We start from the raw sequence: 21319 nt of genomic DNA on the forward strand, positions 1-21319 counted from the left end.
CTTTGGCGAATTTAAGCAGGTTTTCATCAAACTCCAAAAGCACCTGGAGCAGGGTAATCGATTGGTTGGATTGGGTTCCGAGCTGTAGAATACTTGACTCACTTTTCTTCTTCTTCTTCTAAAAAGTCTTTGTTATTTGTCGGTCGTAGTCAGATAGCGGTGGTTTCTTTTCCTTTTTCTACATGCTTCTAATGAAAGCTCGAAGTTTAACCTTATCAAGTGGTGGATCTTTCTTCACGGGAGGCTTTGGTGCGAAGTGAGCTTTAACCTTAGTATCCACTATTGCGCGGAGTTCCACATCAGTCATATCACAAGGCTTCTTAGGCTCTGGTTGCTTCTCCTTTGGGTTATTCTGCTTCTTTATAGCCGCAGTAGGCGGAACTGAAGTCGTATTTCCCCGTGTAGCCTTGCTCATAACAGGGGGATGTGGACTCATGCTAGGATCCCTGCCAGCTGGTGGACTCATGCTAGGATCCCTGTCTAGTAGTAGAGAGGGTGTCTTGGCAGATCGCGTAGGTGATCTTGCCGTTGAGCCTTGAGGAGATGATCCCAAGGTCGGGGGATTCGGCTGCATAATCCTTATGTAGCGCTTGGGCCATAGAATTCAACCATGGATGGCTTCTCCAAGATTCTTTTCCCCGTCACCTCTAGGGATCTCCAGTTTCTGCAGGTCATCCCAACCGTCGACCACTCAGTCCACCCCAACTTTAGCATAACCGCGAGCTAGAATCTCCACGCCATGAATTGTTTGGCATTGTGTCGGTTGTTCAGCCACACCATAAGCCACCATGATGACCTTGTTTTTCACGGGAGTAACAAGCTCACAAGGGGCTCTCCCAGTGATGTCGTCCACGGGGTAGCGTTGGTTGTCCTGAAATATGTCAGAAGATCCTCCAACTGGAGCTTTCATGGAAACAACGCTGCTTCAAAGCTGAGAGGGGCTTACGTCGACATTAGCCCCTGATGATGCAACTGCTTATTCAGTAGCTTGTTTGCTAAGAGTTAGAGCCACACACCGATCGATTTCTTCCTCCATTCTTGCCTCTGTCAAAGCTACATGTTCTTGCAACTCTCGCAGCTATTGTGCGTGTTTGGCCTTACTTCTTTAGCAACTTCTGTTTGAATCAATATGCTCACAAAAGGCAAACTTCCATGGAATTACTCCTTTGCCTCGGCAACATCCAGGGTGTTCTGGATTACCTAGTGCCATAGTCAGCTCGTCCTTCTCTCGTACAGGCACGAAAGATCTTTCGGCCGTTGCCTTTATTAACTCAACAAGCCTCATAGCCACTTCTCTTAATTCTTAGCCGAACACAAATGATCCATCTTTAGGATTGAGCATGCTGCCATGAGCATAATACCAATTCTTTGCTCGCTCCGGCCATTCGAGAGTCTGCGGTACTATTCCCCTAGCAATTATGTCATCTTCCATCCTCTGCCATTTCATGATCCCCTTCTTGTAACCTCCTGGCCCAAGATGATGAAAGTATTTCTTCTTCTGAGCATTGCCGGTGTTGGTTCTAGTTGTCTTAGCGCTCTTTTGCAACTTCTTGAACTGCACAAATGAATCCCAGTGATCTCTTAACTTCAGGTGCTTCGTGAAATCTAGTGTAAGCCTCTTCTTTATGTAGTCTTTGCTCAAGTTCTTTTTGTACATCTGAAAAGCAATTGCACCCTTCTTGAAGATCCAATCTTTCACTTTTGCTTCATCTACACCTTCGAACGTGAAGTTTTCTTTTATCGGATCCCATATCATTTCCTTTTCTCGCTCAGGGACCATGCTTGTGGGGACCGTGCTTATGGAAGCGACACTACCATCAATTTCAGGGCTTTGCCAATTCTAAAAGCTTATTGGAATGTTATCTCTCACAAGAAACCCAATTTGATTCACTAATTTGGTCTTAGCATTGTGTGGAGCAATTGTTTAACCATCTTCATCATTTTTCATGATGATGATACGGCCCTTTAACTTCTTCTTCTTACCTCATTTCCGTTTAGGCCTGCTGCTCGATCCGGATGGCTGAAAAATGAAAGAATTATTAATTCCTAATAATCTTGATAAGTAGATAATTCAAATCATGTTTACATATAATAATTACTATACCTCGCCTTGTTGCCCATCATTGCCTTCCTCGGCAATTGGTTCCTCCTTATTGCCATCACCAGACATGTTGAGGTAGATGTCAATCTTCGTTTGGTTGATCGTTCGTGCCACCTTCAACAATCATCTTCATTAGGTAATCCTCGTCCAATTGGGCCTGCTTGTCCTCTGATTGTGCCATTGTAACTAATATAATATAAAAAGATATATTCTAAGAAATAGTAGGATTTAATCTAAAAATGACTAGAACTTATACAATTTTGTTAGAATAAATGACTACCAAAATGAATGACTAATACTTATACATTTTCAAACAATAAATGACTAAAAATAGAATGTAACACTTATACATTTGCTAATATTTATACATTTTGTAACAATAAATGACTACACTTATACAATTTGTTACAATATAAATGACTAATATAATATAAAAGGAATTATTCTATGAAATAGTAGGATTTATTCTAGGAGTGACTAGAACTTATACAATTTTGTTAGAATAAATGACTACCAATAGTATTTATATTGAATTGCTAGAAAATGACAAAAAAAAAGAATGAAACACTTATACAATAATTGACTACAAAAATATTTACAGTGAATTGCACATTTCTATAATTGATTGAACTATTTGATGAATTTTGTAATAATAAATGACAACATCATAAAATTTCTAGCTACTTCAGGAATTAACAGGATTTTCTATAATTCTAGCTAGTTCAAGAATTTTTCTATATTTTCTAGGTAATTAAACATTTTTCCTACAATTTCTAGCTAGTTCATATACTGCAGAAATAAAAATGAAAAAAATATGATGTCAACTGGCCGCAGGCTTACGCTAGCGGCGATGACGCGCGGTCGTGTGGAGGGAGCATGGCGGTTGACGGGGGAGGAGCCGACAGAGTGGAAGGTGGCTACGTTGGGGGAGGAGCGGGCACGACGGAGTGGGGGATGGCGGCGGCGGTCGATGGGGTGATGAAGAGGGCGGCGGTGTGGGTGTGCGGGACGGCAATGAGGGCGCGCGGTTGACGAGGTGGGGTGGCAGCGTTGGACGAGGTGGGGCAATGACGCCGGACAAGGCGACGATGGAGACTAGGCGACGGCAGCAACGAGGGTGCGCGGCGGTCGATAGGGGCGCGTGGCGTAGAGGAGGGGTGGCGGCGGATTTTTTGGACGTCGATCACGCTAAGTGTTGGGAGGAAGGGACGGCTAGTTAAACCCCCCCTCTCCCTTAGTATGGGGCATGAATCCCACCCAGTACTGATGCCTTTTAGTACCGGGTGATGGTTACCCGGTATTAAAGGCCAAGCCTTTAGTACCAGGTGTAGCTACCACTCGGTATTATAGGGGGTGCGCCGCGCGCGAAACGAAAATACATCCCTTTAGTACCGGGTGTAGCTACCATTCGATACTAAAGGGGGTGCACTGCGCGCGAAATGAAAACACGCCCCTTTAGTATGGGGTGGTAGCTACACCCGGTACTAAAGGGGTTCCATCCCACTATTTCAGTTCCCGCCCAGACAAATGTTTTATTTCATTTCTTTTAAAATTGGTATTATATTTATTTATTGTTTAGTAAATCAAATAACGTTCATAAAATTGCAAAAATAATTTTGCTATATTCATGTTGATTAGATCTACACAATAAAAATATTAGATGTAGTTAAATATCAAACATAGTAAAATTAGTAATATTAAGTTAGTAATAGGTTATAAATTGGCATAATACTTATGTTAACTTAAAAATAAGAAAAAATAAATATTTTGACTATGCAAAAATCTAGAAAAATAGTGCCTATTGTGTTATTAACATGTTTACCATGACTTAGTCATGTACTTGTTTAATTGTATCTAAATTTATTATTTAATATTTAATGTTGCTAAAAACTCAAAACAATTAATATTTTAACCATGCAAAAATTAGTTCTTGTTTAATAACTCCATAGAATGTTATAACATTACATTGTCACTTGACCACAAAACTTTATCAGTTGACCACAATACATTACATATCATTACAATGGGTATTACATTAATTTGTCACTTGACCATAAAACACATCATAATGGTTCTAATACATTACACAACATCATCTAATGGAATGTTAATAACCTTCCTCTTGACGAACGTCCCTTGGTTATGATCGGCGTAAGTATGGAGCGTCCTCTTTGCCTAACAGGATGCTTGGGTCAACCTCGACTAAAAAATGGAGGAATATCATCAACTGATCATAATCTTCTAAAATGTCAGCCTTGTCATCAACTCCAACGATTTTTCATTTTTCCTTGGAAGAACTATGTGGCGCTTTGGCTGATCATCTGACTTATTAGCACTCTTCCTTATTGGTTTGCTTGACATGTCCTTCATGTAGAAAAGTTGAGTCACATCATTGGCTAGGAAGAATGGTTCGTCTCTCTATCCAATTTTGTTGAGGTCCACTATTATCATCCCATAGTTATCTGTCGTTACGCCTCCTCCAGTAAGTTTCACCAATTGGCACCAAAATAGAGGGTTTTCAAAGATCCCCAGTCCAGTTCCCATATCTCCTCAATGACACCATAGTATCTGACTTTTTTCATTGTAGTTTATTACATCTATACAAACCCCACTATTTTTGTTTGTGCTCTTTTGGTGTTGGGCTCTCGTGTAAAATGTGTACCCATTTATCTCGATCCTTGGAATGTCAATACTAAAATAGATGGACCCCTAGCCAACCATGCTAGTTGTTCTTCAATCGTGTCATCACCCATCGGTCATCGCCGCAACCAAGAGGCAAAAGTGTCAATGCGATGATGTGTAATCTAGACCTTAGTCTTCTCTTGGTTTGAGGACCGTACAATAGCCTTGTGGTCCTCCATATATGGAGAGACCAGAGATTATTATTGCGTGACCGTGAAGTGTGCTTTACAAAATGTATCCTCATCGATGTCCATCCAAGCTTTCCTCCCTAGTGTGTCCTTTCCCTTTGGTTTCCCCTCATGGCATGATACAGGGACTCCAGTCGAACTAAGGTTGTCAATAAAGTCAACACAAAACTCAATGATCTCCTCTGTTACATATCCCTTTTGCGATGCTTCCTTCTGGATGGACACGATTATGAACATACTTCTTTAGAACTGCCATAAAGCTCTCAAAAGGGAACATATTGTGTAAAAATATAAGACAAGAATAAAAATCTCTTCAACAAGATGGACTAGAAGGTGGGTCATGATATTAAAGAAGGAAGGTGGAAAGACCATCTCAAAGCTGACAAGGCCTTGCACCACGTCAATCTGCAGCTTTAGTAGATTGTTTGGATGGATTGCCTTCTGAGAAATCATGTTGAGGAACGCACATATCTTCATGATTGCCATTCTCACATTTTTTGGTAGAATACCCCTTAGTGCAACAGGCAGCAATTGTGTCATCAGGACGTGGCAGCCATGAGAATTTAGATTTATGAATTTCTTCTCTTTAAAATTAATTATTCCATGTATATTCGAGGAGTAGCCTGATGGGACCTTGATACTATTCAAGCACTCAAATACGCTTTCCTTCTCTTCCTTGCTAAGAGTGTAACTGACAGGATGTAAGTAATGTCCATCATCTCTCTTTTCTGGATGTAGGCCATCTCGTTGTGTCATACGTTTCTGGTCCCGACGTGCTTCAATTATATCCTTTGCCTTTCCATATGTACCTAGAAAGCCAAGCATGTTCACGTAAAGATTTTTTATCAGGTGCATCACATCGATTCCATTACGAACCTCAAGGACTTCCCAATAAGGTAGCTCCCAAAATATAGACTTCTTCTTCCCCATGGGTGCATGTTCGTACTCATCGTTGGGAACAGGTTGGCTACCAGCCCTTGACAAAGACTACCCTCACATCCTTTATCATAGACAATATACATTTACCATTATGGTGAATGGGCTTAGTACGTTTTTCTTCCTCCCCTTCAAAATGCTTCCCTTTCTTTCTTAATAGGTGCTTAGGAGGAAGAAATCGATGATGACCCGTATACACGACTTTCCTACAGTGTTTTAAATACATGCTGCAAGTATCATCTAAACAGTGCATGCAGGCTTGATATCTCTTGTTTGACTGTCCGGATAGATTACCAAGCACCAGCCAATCATTGATGGTTACAAACAACAATGCTCGTAGATTAAAAGTCTCCTTTTTTGTCCTTGAGGGATATGAGTACCCCATGGGTCCCCACCGACCAGGATACTAGCGAGTCTTGACAAGTGGGCCTGCCCGACCAGAACGTGCGGGCCAAGGACGTGAAGATACTTGGTGCACAAGTCAAGGAGGCCGGGCGATTCAAATCAGCTCGGATATTACAGGATACTTATTGTAATCCAACTCAGATTGCTTTCCATGTAACAACCAACTAGTATTAGATTCAAACTGACTTGTAACCCTAGGTCATCAGCCTATATAAGACGGCCAAGGGCACCTCCCGAGGGCATCCCATCCAATCCAATCTACACTTCGCACCCATGCAAAGCAATACAATCCAGCAAAACACAGGACGTAGGGTATTACTCTCTGAAAGCCCAAACCTATCTAAACCTTCATATTCTCGTGATCACCTTCATATTGTTGGTCTTGCAATCCTTCCTGCGTACAAATCTACCACTTGGGTAACCCCTTAGTGGACTGCCGGGCTACTAAATACGACAATTGGCACACCAGGTAGGGGTGATCGTGAGATCCTCCTAGCGAATTTGATGGCAGTCATTCAAAGATTGGGTGGGTCATTTCACATGTTGGTATTAAATTGATCTGACCTCGCCGATAGGTAATCTCACATTGATTTTACTTTCCAATCTGCTGACCTAAACAAATTCACAGAGGCGATGACGTACAGCTGACAGGACGCTGCAGAGCACTGAGGCTCATCTTGCTACGTCCTGGGCACCGCTAGGTTACGCCACATGCGGCCACGCATATACATGGAGATGGCATGTCGCCCATGAAAAGCGTCCGAGAGAATGCTGGATCTGCTACGTCCGAAGCTGACACGTTGACACTATGCATGCGGCTTTGATCTACATACGCGTACTGGAGAGATCAGATTAAATCGACAAGCTCAATAGGGAAGCACATTCTTTTCCTTTTATAAGTTAATCTATTCCAAGCTCCGTCATTACTTATGGCATCTAACCAAGATTAATTTTCTCATATTGTTTCATTAATACGTGAGCAGTACATTACGGATCAGGCGCACATCCTTTAGCTTGCACAAGATCAGCAACACACGACGGCAGCCATGTGTGTCGACAGTGATGTCATATGATTGCATCTACAGCGCCATCGTACTGCTGCCCCTACATCCATCACCACCGACCACTTCGATCACCTAGACCCGACATTGACTTTGCCAACACTGTTCACCGACTGCTGCTAGCTCAGGCACGATGCTAACTTGCCACAAATTAAGCTCAGTCTTATTTACAATTAAATATTTTACAGCTTCCGCATACCTACATATGCCTTGGTTCCTCCATGTATCGGTGACTTTCATTGACTGCATCGGCTCCTCTGTGTCTCTGTGACTTTCGCCGACCACCTTGGTCGCACCCCGACTACTTATACAGCTTGGTCCGTCCACTACATGGGCGGTTGGGGTCTACACCCCACGGGTGCCTAGCTCATGCTAGTGCTTTTCCGCACAGTTACGATTGCTTTGCAACTTGTTCGTCCCTATTAACAGTTGCTAAAGTACTTGGGGAGCACACACCTTAATCCGTGAAGCCTAACCCTCATGTGTCGCTTCCTGCCAAGCATGCTTGAGTCTGCTCGACAACACCCCGGCAGGGTCAGGTGCTTAAACGTAACGGGTTAACTACACGAAGAAATTGCATAGCCTATAAGAGTAGGATGTGCAAGAGTTTACTTCTACAACAAATCAAAGTTCCGAGTTATTCAATCATTAAATATTCTACATTATGCTACAAAATGTTTGCATTGTCTTTTTACAGTTCAGAAACTACTCAGCATGCCTCCTGCCACCAGGCCGACCTCCTAGGCTCGGGGGCTCAGGATGGGAGGCGACTCGGTGTGCTTCCGTGGCTCGGCTGGCCCCCGGCTTAGGGGCTGGGCACCACAATACAACTCGATGTGCCTCCTCTTGCTTAGCCAACCTCCTAGGCTTGGGGGCTAGGTGCGGGAGGCGACTCGGCGTGCTTTCGTGACTCAGCTGACCTCCCAGGCTTGAGGATTGGGTGCGGGAGGCGACTCGGCGTGCTTCCATGACTCAGCCGACTCCCAGGCTCAGGGCTGGGCATCACAAAGGACTCGGTGAGCCTCCCGCTGCTCGGTTGACCTCTCTAGATTGGGGCAGGAGGTGACTCAATGTACTTCCTCGACTTGGCCAGCTCCTAGGCTCGGGGGCTGGATGGCATAGACGACTCGGCGTGCCTCCTGCCACTAGGCCGACCTCCCAGGCTTGGAGGCTGGGTGCGGGAGGCAGCTTGGTGTGCCTCCGTGGCTTCGCCAGCCCTCACGCTCGGGGGCTAGGTGCCTACTTCGGGTTAGTGAGCCTCCGTGGCTCCGCTAGTCGTCGTGCTCAGGGGCTCGGAGGCTGGGCGTAGGATATCACTTGATGTGCGTCCATGACATTTCACAAGACAAAGACTACAAGATCAAGGATTTTTCTTTGAGCACTGCACAGCTTCTCGGCAACCAGATGATAGAAGCACTCGGGTGAAGCTTATCCAACTCGGCATTCGTGTTGGGCTGTTGTTCAACTCCACATTCTTTGTATCGACTACACCGACCTTAACAAGCACTGCCCTAAGGACCCCTTTCCTCTTCCGTGCATCGACCAGGTCGTAGATTCTATAGTTGGGAGCACCCTACTATGCTTCCTTGACTATTACTCGGGCTATCACCAGATCGCCCTCAATCCTACCGACCAAGACAAAACAGCGTTCATAAAGTCCTTCGGCATCTACTAGTACAACACCATAACCTTTGGGTTAAAAAATGCTGGCGCCAACTACCAGAAGGCAATCCAGGGTTGCCTCGCGAAGCAGCTACACAACAACGTCGAGGCTTACGTCAATGACGTGGTTGTCAAGACCAAGGATGAGGAGAAATTTATAGCCAACCTTGCAGAAACCTTCGACAGCCTTTGGGCCTATCACTGGAAACTCAATCCGGGCAAATGTGTCTTCGGTGTCCCATCTTTAAAGCTTCTGAGCTTCATGGTCAGCCGGCGTGGCATTAAAGTCAATCCCATCAAGTTCGACGCAATCAGAAACATGGCAAAGCCAGCTAGCAAGAAAGACGTCAAAAAGCTTACCGGCATGATGGTGGCCCATAGCTGCTTCATTAGCAAACTCAGTGAAAAGGAATTCCCCTTCTTCAATCTACTCAAAAAAGTGGACAAGTTTGAGTGGGATGACGAAGCCAGCAAGGCACTTGGAGAACTCAAAGCCTTCCTTACCACTCCCCTGGTCATGACGGCCCCGGCCGACCAAGAAATGCTTCAACTCTACATCTCTACAAAGACGCACATTGTTAGCACTATGCTAGTTGCCGAACGCGAAGAGCCTGGCCATGCACAAATGGTGCAGAGACCGGTCTATACATCAGTGAGGTCCTAAGTGACTCACTACTTCCAGGCGCACAAATTGCTCTACACAATCCTGATCTCATCTCGCAAGCTGCCACACTACTTCCAGGCACACAAGATCTGGGTAGTATCCTCGTACCCACTCGACGAAATCCTCCACAATAGGGATGTCAACGGCCAAGTTGTCAAGTGGTCTGTAGAGCTCGATGAGTTCAACCTTGATTTCTGCCCACGCATTTGATCAAGTTGTAGAGCCTAGCCGACTCTGTGGCTGAGTGGACAGAGATCCAAAAGCTGCCCTTCCTGGAGAGGCCGGAACACTAGACAATGTACTTTGACAGGGCCCTCAACCTCGAAGGAGCTGACGCAGGGGTCCTCTTCATATCCCCCAAAGGTGAGCAACTCAAGTACGTTCTCCAAATCCACTACAAGGCCACCAACAATGGCACTGAGTACGAGGCTCTCATCCACGGCCTCCGCATTGCCATTTCCCTTGAGATCAAGTGCATCCTAGCGTACGGCGACTCCAAGGTCGTCATCGAGTAGGTCAACAAGAACTGGGACTGCACCAAGAAAACCATGGATGCTTACAGCATGGAAATCCACCAACTTGAGGCCCACTTCGATAGTCTCGAGTTCCACTATGTCCCTAGGGAACACAACATTGCCGCCGATGTCCTATCCAAGCTCAGCTCCAAGCGTGCACAAGTCCCGGTCGGCGTCTTTGTACAAGATCTCCGGAAACCTTCCGTCAAGATTCTGGACACGGACCAGATTAATGACAGTACTGAGGCTCCAGCCGACCCAACTCCCACTGATGTCATGATGATCAAGGCAGAAGAAGACTGGCGTGCTCCATTCATAGCTTTGATCACCGACTAGATGGTGCCAGGGGACAAGATAGAACATGAGAAACTAGCACGGCGCAGTGCAAACTACGCCGTCATTGGGAAGGAGCTCTACAGAAAGGCTGCATCCACAGGCATCTTGATGAAGTGCATTATGCGCGGTGAGGGCATTGACCTCCACGAGATCCACTCGGGCACATGCGGGAACCACATCGCTTCAGAAACTTTGGTCGGCAAGGCATTTCGCTCTGGCTTCTATTGGCCAACAGTGGTAGCCGATGCAAAGGAGCTCATCCAAAGGTGCAAAGGGTGTCAGTTCTTGTCAAGCAACAACACTTACCAGCCCAAGCTCTGCGCACCATCCCACCATCCTAGCCCTTCGCATGATGGGGGCTGGATATGGTCGGACCCTTCAAGATCGTCCCGAGCGGCTACACTCATCTTCGTGGCTGTTGACAAATTCACAAAATGGATTAAGGTCAATACTGTCACCAACATTGAGTTGGCTAAAGGCGCTCAGTTCAGAGATTAGATCACATTGCTTTGGAGTCCCAAACATGATCATCATCGACCTTGGCAAGCGGTTTACAGGCTCCGAGTTCTTGGACTTTTGCCATGACAACCTCATCGATGTGTAGTACTCCTTAGTAGTGCACCCGCACTGCAACGCAAAGGTCGAACGTGCGAATGGGATGGTCCTCCAGTCCCTCAAGTCTCGCATCTTCGACGATGTGTCCAAGTACGCCACCAAGTGGCTACGTGAGCTACCCCATATCATCTGGGGCCTATGGACCCAGAAAAACTGGGCTACCAACTATAGTCCTTCATGGTGTACGGCTCAGAGGCTGTCTTGCCATCCAATGTAGCCTTTGGCGCCCCACGCATCCAGTACTACAAGGAAGGCGAAGCGGAGAAAAGCTAGCGGGTCGACATCGACACCCTTGAGGAGCATCGAGTGGCAGCTCTCATTCAGCATGCATGACATGAGCAGCAGATATGACACTACCACAATCAGAATGTTAGAGAACACTCCTTCAACGTCGGTGATTTGGTGCTTCACCGGATCCAGTCCACCAAGGACATGCACAAGTTGGCAGCTCCCTAGGAGGGCCCCTTTATCTTCAAAGAAGTCATCCAGCCAGGCACCTATCAACTCCAATGGGCAGATGGCTCAGGCGTCCCCAATCCATGGAACATCAAGCACTTGCGGCGCTTCTACCCTTAGGACTTAAAAGCTATGTATTATTTTTTCCCTTTTCATTGAATGAATAAAACCTCAAAGGTTCTTTGCGTATCTACTTCTTATTCTCTTGCCTGATCTATTACTAACACTCAGGAGGCTATCCGACTTATTCGACAGACCACTCGCTTTCAAGCTTGGGGGCTTCCCCCAGGCGCCGACCTCTACGTCTCTGATCCTCCCTATCCCTCTCAAGAGGCAATACGACTAACTTGTGTGGACACATCCTAGCTCATGAAACCTAGACAACCTTGTGTTCACCCCTTCTACAAGCTCGAGATCTGCTCTTAGTAGAATGCTTGTCAGGCAAGGCTAGGTGCTTAGCAGCTATAGGCCTCAGCTACACACTGTCCTGTCATATACACCAAGGGAGGGATGGAGCCCTTTCTTTCCGCATATGTTAAACCAATTAGATCACTTGTTTTATCATACAGTTTGATACACTGCAAGTTTTATTTTATAGGTCCAGCTGCTTAACAACATTTTCTGCTACACCATTGAATTCCTCGGCCAGTTCCGGGAGCATCTCTACGTCGAAGTCCGATGTGACCCCTGCACCAGCATGCTCCAAACGAATCCTCAGGAAGTGCATCTTTAACACTGCCAAGACGTTCTTGATGCACTCCACTGTGGTGTCCTTCAGCGGCTCCTTCAGTCAATCAGGCGCACTCTCAAGGAGCTCGAGAATTGGCGTTCGGCACGGTCGGGTGGGCTTCCGGTTGAACCATGTCCATCACATAGCTGGCTTCCCTGCCTAGATCTTCCAGCTGCACCTCCAGCCTTGCAATCACTAATTGGTCATCCTGAAGACTTTGCATTGCAGCTTCTAAGCAGCGGTCAATATCTTTGTGCAAGCCAACCTCGTAAGCCAGCTTCTGCGACATAGCATACTCACGATGAACTGCCTCGTTATGCTCTTCCTAGAGATGAGCATTTGCAGCCTCGCATTCTTTGAGGTACCGCTTTAGCCTCTGCTCCCTCGCTTTAGCATCTTCTCATTCGAACCAACACACATTGGCATCAAGATTACAAGGATAGAACTGAGTCGACAAGTCAGCACAACGTACCTTTCAACTATGCAGTGAGGATCTGTTTCTGCTTGGCATGCTCCAGGTCTTTTGCTTGAGTTGCCCCATGGTGTCCTCTTTGGCCTTCTGGAGGTTGGCCTCAAGCTGTTGTGCCTTAAGGTGATACTCCTCCGCTTATTGAATCGCGTATGCCCTCTTATGAGCATGCACGGCCAGATTATGTTAACACTCTAAAAGTTAGAGCACTGCAAAGAAACGAGATTTCAGATGTAGGTTCTCCGAGTTGGTCGGCATAATTACAAATAACAACTCGAAAATCCTCGAGGATGACTGTCACAGCTCGGCAAGATCTTTCTTGTCCTGCGTCGTGTCCCCATCAAGGTCAGTCCCGAAAAAGTCCAAGGTATCAGGATCATCTCCTCCTTTCATGTCCATGCCAGCATCCCCGGTGGACCTCTCTAGGAGCGGATCATCCCTAGGCAACTCTTCCAGGTGAGACTCGGCTCTGGCCCTCTCACCAGACACCTGCTCAGCCTTGGAGCCCACCACAGCAGCATCCTCAGCAACTTCACTTGAAGCCGCAATGTCCCCAAATATGCCTTGCCACGATGCTGGGATTGGTATAGATTTTCCTCCGGTGCGGCTATCTTGATCCTCCCCGGTCTCTGGAGGCAAGGACGGTTCAACAATGTGGCCGCTCGCCCCTTCGGCATGGGACGAGCCAACAATCGGCTGCATACCAGATTCATCATCTAGCATGGCCTTCCTGTATCGTCGGTGCGAGATGCAACTTAAGCAAGATAGGCAACAAAAGAACTACAAGACAGATAATATAACCAGATTTCACTTACATGGTGCTCAGCTTCACTCGGGACTTGGGATGCAAGGGCGGTGGTGGTGATAGCATGTCTTGACTCGCCTACCCCCACCGCAGATTTTTGCCTTCAACGTCTCCTTGATCTGCTCCACGTCAGCCGTGGTTGTCTCAAGGAGCTTGGTCTTTTTCTTCTTGGTAGCTAGGCTCAGCGTGTCCAACTCATCGTCCACTTTGCTGGCCGACCTACCCACAGAGGCTGTGCTCGGGGCAGCCTTCTCCTTCTTACTAGCCATCTTCTTCCTCTTGCTACTCGGCTTCTGAGATTTGGAGATGGAAAGCTTCTTCACAGTCTGCTGTGTTCGGCATCCAAGTGGTGCGTGGTCCTTGGTCCGACCGGCCTCATCTGACACATACCCAATGGAGGAGTCCAACTCCCAATCGAGGTTGGCAGGCAGCTGATCGGACTCCGTGGTCGGGTGGATCTTGGGTCGTTGTTGCTCGGCCCCTCCAAGAAGTGGCGCCAAGCAAAAGAATTCAAATTTGTGGCTTTGGTCAATCAACAAGATTAGTCAGAGACAACACAAAAATAAAATGAGAACACCAAATCCATGAAGTTAAGATCATACCTGGTCTTCCGGCCTCTTGAGGGAAAATGCCTTGGAGTAGTTCTTTTTCTTGATGACACTGCAAAAAAAAACTCGCATACCCGGTTGGCGACTTCTTCTTTGGTCACCTTTCGCTACATCTCTCGGGTTGGATCTAGTGTTCCTCTCATACGCCGAATGGACCCTGTTCTTGATCAGCTGCATTAATCTTTGACAAAAATTGGTACTTACAGCCCCGGCTGTGAGTCCACACGCCTTTAGATCGGCGATCTCCTTCAGCAGCTGGTTGACCTGGATCATCTCTTCCGAGATCGGCTTGTTTGACCACTCGGGCATAGTAACTGGGGCATATCCTCAGTACGCGGCAGGAGCTGGGGCTTCTAATTGGCGACTGTAAACCACTCCTTGTGCCAGCCCTTGTTAGATTCCTTCAACTCGAGGTCAAAGTACCTGCACTCTCTTGGGTCGAAGTGAAAATCCACATCCCCCAATTACTCATGGCTTTCCCTTGGTCGACACAAATTTTAGTTGATATAGATATTTTCACAGATCAAAATGGGGGGGATGCTCAAGTACGCCTCACAATGATGGATAAAAACTGCAATATCAAGAATGGAGTTGGGTTTTAAGTGTACCGACTCGATCTTGTAATAGTTCAGCAACCCGTGGAAGAAGTCCCCACAAGGGATCCCGAATCCGCGCTCGAAGAAGGATGCGAAGACCACCGTCTCCATCTTGTCCTCACTAGGGAATTCCTGCCCGATGGTTGCCTTCCATTTGAGCAGTGCCTTGGGCCTGAGGAGGCCCCGATCGACAAGCACTTGGATGCACTCCTCCATCATCACAGATTTCATCCAGTATGTGGATCGATCCGGTGCATTCCCCACCGCCATCTCTTTGGTTTCTACTCCCTGGGATTTGGATCTAATAACCACGAGGCTCTTGATTCACATACGATGGTGCGGTGGCTAACTTGGGTGGCAGCGCAGGAGTGCGCGTGAGCAAATTGGAAAGTACGACGGCACAGCCTAGGGTTCACGGGTGCGGTGGCGGTGTGCTCCATGGACTACGGCGGCGGTGACGCAAGTGTGGCTAATGGAAATGAAAATGGAACTGCGCCCCTTGGACTTTTGAAGGACGTGACGGCGTAAAATTAGCGATGGAATCTATGGGTTTTCTGTTATTGCGGCGCACGCGCTGGACGGAATCTACGGGTTCCGTTATTGTAGTGCACGCACTGGACGGAGTTCACAGATTTTCCGTTATGTTTCTCACAGCGTGCCTTCGTGGCTCGGCCAGTCCTCGCGCTCATGCTCGGGGGCTGGGCACCTATTTCTGGTTGGCTTGCCTCCATGGATCTACCAGTCGTCGCGCTCACGCATGAGGGTTGGGCGCCTATTTTAGGTTGGCGTGCTCCCATGGCTCCGCTAGTCCTCATGCTCATGCTCGAGGGCTGGGCACCTATTTTAGGTCAGCATGCCTCCGTGGCTCTACCAGTCCTCGCGCTTGGGGACTAGGCACTTATTTCTGGTTAGCGTGCCTCCGTGGCCCTACCAGTCCTCGTACTCGGGTGTTGGACGCCTATTTTAGGTCATCATGCCTTTCTAGCTCCGCCAATCCTCATCCTTGAGGTTGGGTGCCTATTTCAGGTCGGTGTGCCTTCGTGGCTCCGCTAGTTCTGGCGCTTACTCTCGAGGGCTGGGCGCCTATTTCTGGTCAGCGTGCCTCTGTGGCTTCGCTTATCCTTGTGCTCGGGCACTAGGACCTGCTTTTGGGATTAATTTTTTTCTTCCTTTTTGACCATTGGACCAATTATACTAATTGCTTCAATGCTCGGGGGCAACTCCATATGGAGTGTGACTTGCGACGCCCTCCATGTCCTTTGCTTCGACTTACTGGATGCCTGCCATCCACCAACTCAGCACTTGACTTCGCTCTGTGTGTATGGCTCTACGTTCGCTCGAATTTTCTTCTTTTTGGAGCACTGCGCAACCTCTCCATCACTATAATGCTATCGTAGCTTCAGCCAACCACATTTTCAAGCTTCGTTGTGATGCCCTCAGGTTCCTTTTCACCGACATATCACTGGGGGGCTTGAGGGATATGGGTACCCCATGGGTCTTCACGGACCAGGATACTGGCCGGCCCTTACAAGTGGGCCTGCCCGACCAGATTGTGCGGGCCAAAGACATGAAGATACTTGGAGCACAAGTCAAGGAGGCCGAGTGATTCAAATTAGCCCGGATATTGTGGGATACTTGTTATAATCCAACTCAGATTGCTTTCCATGTAACAACCGACTAGGATTAGATTCAAACCGACTTGTAACCCTAGGTCGTCAGCCTATATAAGGTGGCCAAGGGCGCCTCCCGAGGGCATCCCATCCAATCCAATCTGCACTTCACACCCATGCAAAGCAACACAATCCAGCAAAACACAGGATGTAGTGTATTACTCTCCGGAGACCCAAACCTGTATAAACCTTCGTGTTCTCGTGATCACCTTCGAGTTCTTTGTCTCGCAATCCTCCCTACCTATAAATATAGCACTTGGGTAACCCCCTGGTGGACTACCGGGCTACTAAATCTGATAGTCCTCATCCCACACACGTACATCTTCTTCCTTCCATAACAGTAAAGTTCATCAACCAACGGTCTTAGGTAAACATCAATGTTGTTGCTAGGTTGTTTTGGGCCTTGGATAATTATTGGCATCATAATGAACTTCCGCTTCATGCGGATCCAGGGCGGAAGGTTGAACATACATAAGGTCACATGCCATGTGCTATGACTTGTGAAACATAGTCATCAACTAATACATGTGCTAGTCTAATATTCATGTGTGTCCACACATGAACTCCAACTAGGGACAACTTTTAGAATAACCATACAAGTGAAGAGTTCCACATACAATTCACATAATTGCAGATCAATTCAAGTAGCCTTTAATGGATATTCAATTAATACAATATACAAATCATGGATACAATCAGATATCATCATCTCTATGATTGCCTCTAGGGCATACCTCCAACAACAACTTCTTATGATCATCTAACATACGCTCAAACTTTTGTAATTCCTTCACATTCTCGCAGTCTTCCTTTGCATCTCGCAACACCTCACCTAGATCATCGATGAGACCTTTCTGCCTCACCCATTGGAGCATCTGCAAAGGCACCTCCTTGAATCCAGTTAGGAATGTTATTCTTCTTCATCTTCATCTTCATCTTCCATCATAACTCCTCTTTCCCCAAGCTTGGTCCAAACAAAATAGTTCAGAACTGTAAATGTGGGTATGAATAGTCTTTCTGGATGAGTAATCCTTCTCATTTTTGCAATTTCTACATGGACAACAAATGAAACTAAATGACAGTTTGTTGAATTATGCCAGATCAAGAAAACCACGCAAGCCATTAATGTACTCCATGGAGCGTTTGTCTGCATTGTACATCCATTGCCGATTCATCTACAAAGTATTACCGAACCAAATATATTCTGATCATCCATTCAATTATACATGAAACATAACAAACATGATACAAATACCTTTAAACTCAAATGTTGCTAAAAGTTTAGATAGAAATACACAAATTTAAATTTCAGACTCAAACAACATGATACACTACGACAAACTCAAATATTCCTGAAAGTTTGGATAGAAATACACAAATTTAAATTTCAGACTCAAACAACATGATACACTACGACAAACCATCCACTGAGTACTATCTAGGAGGACTTTAAGCATCCTTGGATGGTGAAGATGAAGGTTTCGCTGACCCAGCCTCATCCTGTGGTTTATTTGTGCCTCCTGCAACGGTAGTACTAAGTGGACCTAAAACACTCGGAACTAACGGTGGAGCATAACGACCACCAAAAGGAGGTTCCTGACCCGCCGCAGCAGCATCTTCATGACATGTTTGCAAATAACAAAGCATTGCTTTCTTCCATGTGCTCATTTTTCGGCTTATCATGAGGGCCAACTATGGTTTTCCCTTGCCGTGAGAGGAACGATGATCGCCCCCACCATCGCCACTACCTCCAGCAGTAGAAGCCATCTCTATGTACCATAATTTATTGAGCTCATATTTGCAAATGACTAAAGTATGAACAAATTCTATATTTTCCCCACAATTTACTTAGCTCAAACATAACATATAAATAATTTTTTCTCCACTGTAGCTTATTCTAAAAATGACTAATTGCGTACCTCTATTTCATATTATTATCTCTATGTACCACAATTTATCTCGCTCACATTTGCCATAATTTATTTAGCTCATATTTGAAAAGTACTAAACTATGAAATTATTCCTCTAACCTCATATCAATTTCTTTGACTAATATGAAACATAGCATCCAAAAAATTGTAGCTTATTCTAAAAATCACAAATATGAGCTCTAAATAACACATGCATATAAATGAAAAATTTCTCCATTGTACCTTATTCTAAAATCACAAATTAATCTAGCTCTAAATCATAAAACTTAGTATACTAACCATGTACCAAGGGAGGATAAAGTTTCTAACCTTTAGAACACTTGAATGAGTGAAATCCCCATGAAATGGTCTTCAATCCGGCAGCACCTCCCCTATGGCGCCATGGATAGGATAAAGCCCGAGCTGTGGTGAATGGCTCAGATAGGAGGAAGAAGAATATGGAATTATAGGAGGGAAGTCACCTGGTACTAAAGGTTGCACATCCACCCGGTACTACTAGTACGGGTGGAGGCTCCACACGGTACTAATGTGCAACCTTTAGTACCAGTTGGAGCCCCCAATCAGTTCTAAAGGGGGTCACAGGGGGCTCCTAGGGACCTAGCCGTTAGCCCGGTACTAATGCTCACATTAGAACCAGGCCCAATTGCAACCGGCACTAATGTAGTGGACGAAAGGTCCATTCTCCAGTAGCGCGGGTTATACCAGCCTAGAATCGAGCGGATGGGTTGCAGGCATCATCTTCAGAGAACTCCACCTTGTCCCTCGTTCTACTTAGTACCAGTGCAACCATAACCTAATCTTTAGCATCTATTTACTAGACATGAAACTACCAGCTCAACCATAACATAAGTTTAGGGGTTAAAAAAGGAAGGTTATTGAGACAAATAATTGGTGGAAAAGATAGGGACTAGATTGTAGAAAGGATGTTGACTGAGCATAGGTGTTGACGTGCCATACACGTCGTGCTGATTGGACACCACATTTGTATGCTAGATTATTTAGTGGCACATGTCACCATTTGATATGACAGCGAAGAGGTATGAGATCTTATAATAATCTAGGCCAATGATTTTTTATCGCACGGCCTGGCCTACGATCACCTGCTAGTTGCACGATTCAGCGGAGAGACCATGCACAGCCACGCTAGTCCCGACGCATGATGCTGCGGGCAACGGGTGGAGCTACGTCCAAGGTGACGAGGCAGGGCCGGTCCTGAGATTTGGGAGGCCCGGGGCGAAAGTAAAACTCGAGATCCTTTCATATAAACATTATAACAAATATATATAAAATATTACCAATAAATACTTAAATGTATCTAAAAGCAATATTTATATCAAATTATTTATACATATTACCTTAAAAGTTTCTTTTAACATTTCTCGATGCAAAATCACTTATGATAAGGATGATGTCAATCTCATCCAACAAGTTCTTCTCGATGCATAATGTTGCCAAAACCATTTAACCTCTCATGATACATAATGTGCACCTGATGCATTTACTATGTTCTTAGAGTCACTTAAATTGTTATCATCGACGTTGGTGTTAACATTTTCTTGGTTCATCCGTAACAACTATTGCCAACTCATTTGGGTTCGTCGAAGCGCCCGTATTCCTCGCAGGGCCTTGATACTCTTGTCAAATTTATCTATAGCTTCTCCCTGTGATTCTATCAACTCATCCACACAACTCTTCCTTTTCCTTTTCTCGCAGCCTGATTCATATTTCCCATAATTGTTATAAATTAGTTGAGATTAAATAACTTATGATAATGAATTAATAATTAATGATATGGAGAATTAGGAAATTGGCAATCCAGTAGCGTACTTGGGTGCCGACGCAGTCGAACAAAAACAATCTGATCTCGTCCGACGCAGTCGACAGGAACAACTCGATGGCACGACGGGGATCACACGCGTGCGGCGGCGGCCCTGGGCGGCGCTGCGGTACTCGAGTGCGCACGTGTGGCGGTGGCACTACGGGAGCGGTACTCAATCTACTAACAGGCGAAGGTAATCGGCAGGTCAATTCGTACCGGCCACTATATAGACCCACGAGGAAAAGTTTAATCAATTGGAGCAGTGTCTCGGTTATAGTCTATGTTTACTTGTTTAGCCGGTAATCTAGGCCTTGGCCTTAGCCTTTAGGCCGGCCTAAAGGCACCTGAGTACCTGACGGAGGGTCCTGACCTGACGTCCAGCTACCTGACACCGGGGCCCCTGGGATTTGGGGGCCCAGGGCAGCCGCCCCCCCTGCCCCCCCTCAGGGCCGGCCCTGTGACGAGGAACGCCCTACCTTGCATAGGTTTTGATGGGAAATAGCAAAACGGAGAGAGGAAAGGATGAGGATCTCGCCAATTGGGTTATTGAATGCGAGGGTGCCTCGTTTGAGAAGATCAGCGTGACGGTGGTCGGAGCTTGGCAGCTGCTCAAATGGGAGAGAACAAGGAAGAGAAGGGTGGGGCACAGGTTGTAGTGGGGGAGGTACGGGCTCCCTTTTATAGCGCTAAAGGAGGAAAGGGAGGAGTCATTGTGGAGAGATCAATGGAATTTGGTAGTGATATTTAATTCCTGCAGATGGTGGAGACAAAGTGGAAGTACATGATGGGAGAGGAGGGGAACGGGTGGTGGGACACACATTTGTGGGGATGTTGGGAGGCCTGGCTGGGGGTGGGGCGGGGGATCATGCTTGGCTTAGGGAGGGAGAGGTGTTGGAGCTGTCAGCTGGAGGTGGAAGAAGATGATGACATATGTGCCGAGATGAAAGTGGTTGAAAAATAAATTTGTTTTAAATAGAGAAAAATCTATTTGATCTTATTCTAAATTGGAAACTCATTTTTCAAAGGTGAACACAATGCAATTCAACATGAATGGAATTCTCCCCAACAAA

The 21319-nt window shown here is 46.1% G+C and overlaps 1 protein-coding gene across 1 annotated transcript; it reads left to right on the forward strand.

Annotated features, from left to right (window-relative positions):
• Positions 1 to 10247: 10247 nt before the first annotated feature.
• LOC140222577 (uncharacterized) lies at positions 10248 to 10550 on the forward strand. The gene has a single exon (XM_072293418.1). It carries the CDS (start codon positions 10248 to 10250, stop codon positions 10548 to 10550), a length of 303 nt encoding a protein of 100 aa, XP_072149519.1.
• The last annotated feature ends 10769 nt before the right edge of the window (positions 10551 to 21319 follow it).

This window comes from Setaria viridis, chromosome 4, assembly GCF_005286985.2.
Source record: "Setaria viridis chromosome 4, Setaria_viridis_v4.0, whole genome shotgun sequence".
Taxonomy (NCBI): domain Eukaryota; kingdom Viridiplantae; phylum Streptophyta; class Magnoliopsida; order Poales; family Poaceae; genus Setaria; species Setaria viridis.

Bases quoted from the DNA above. Each gene is read 5' to 3' on its own strand.
- LOC140222577 (XM_072293418.1), top strand. From the start codon at position 10,248: ATGGATGCTTACAGCATGGAAATCCACCAACTTGAGGCCCACTTCGAT.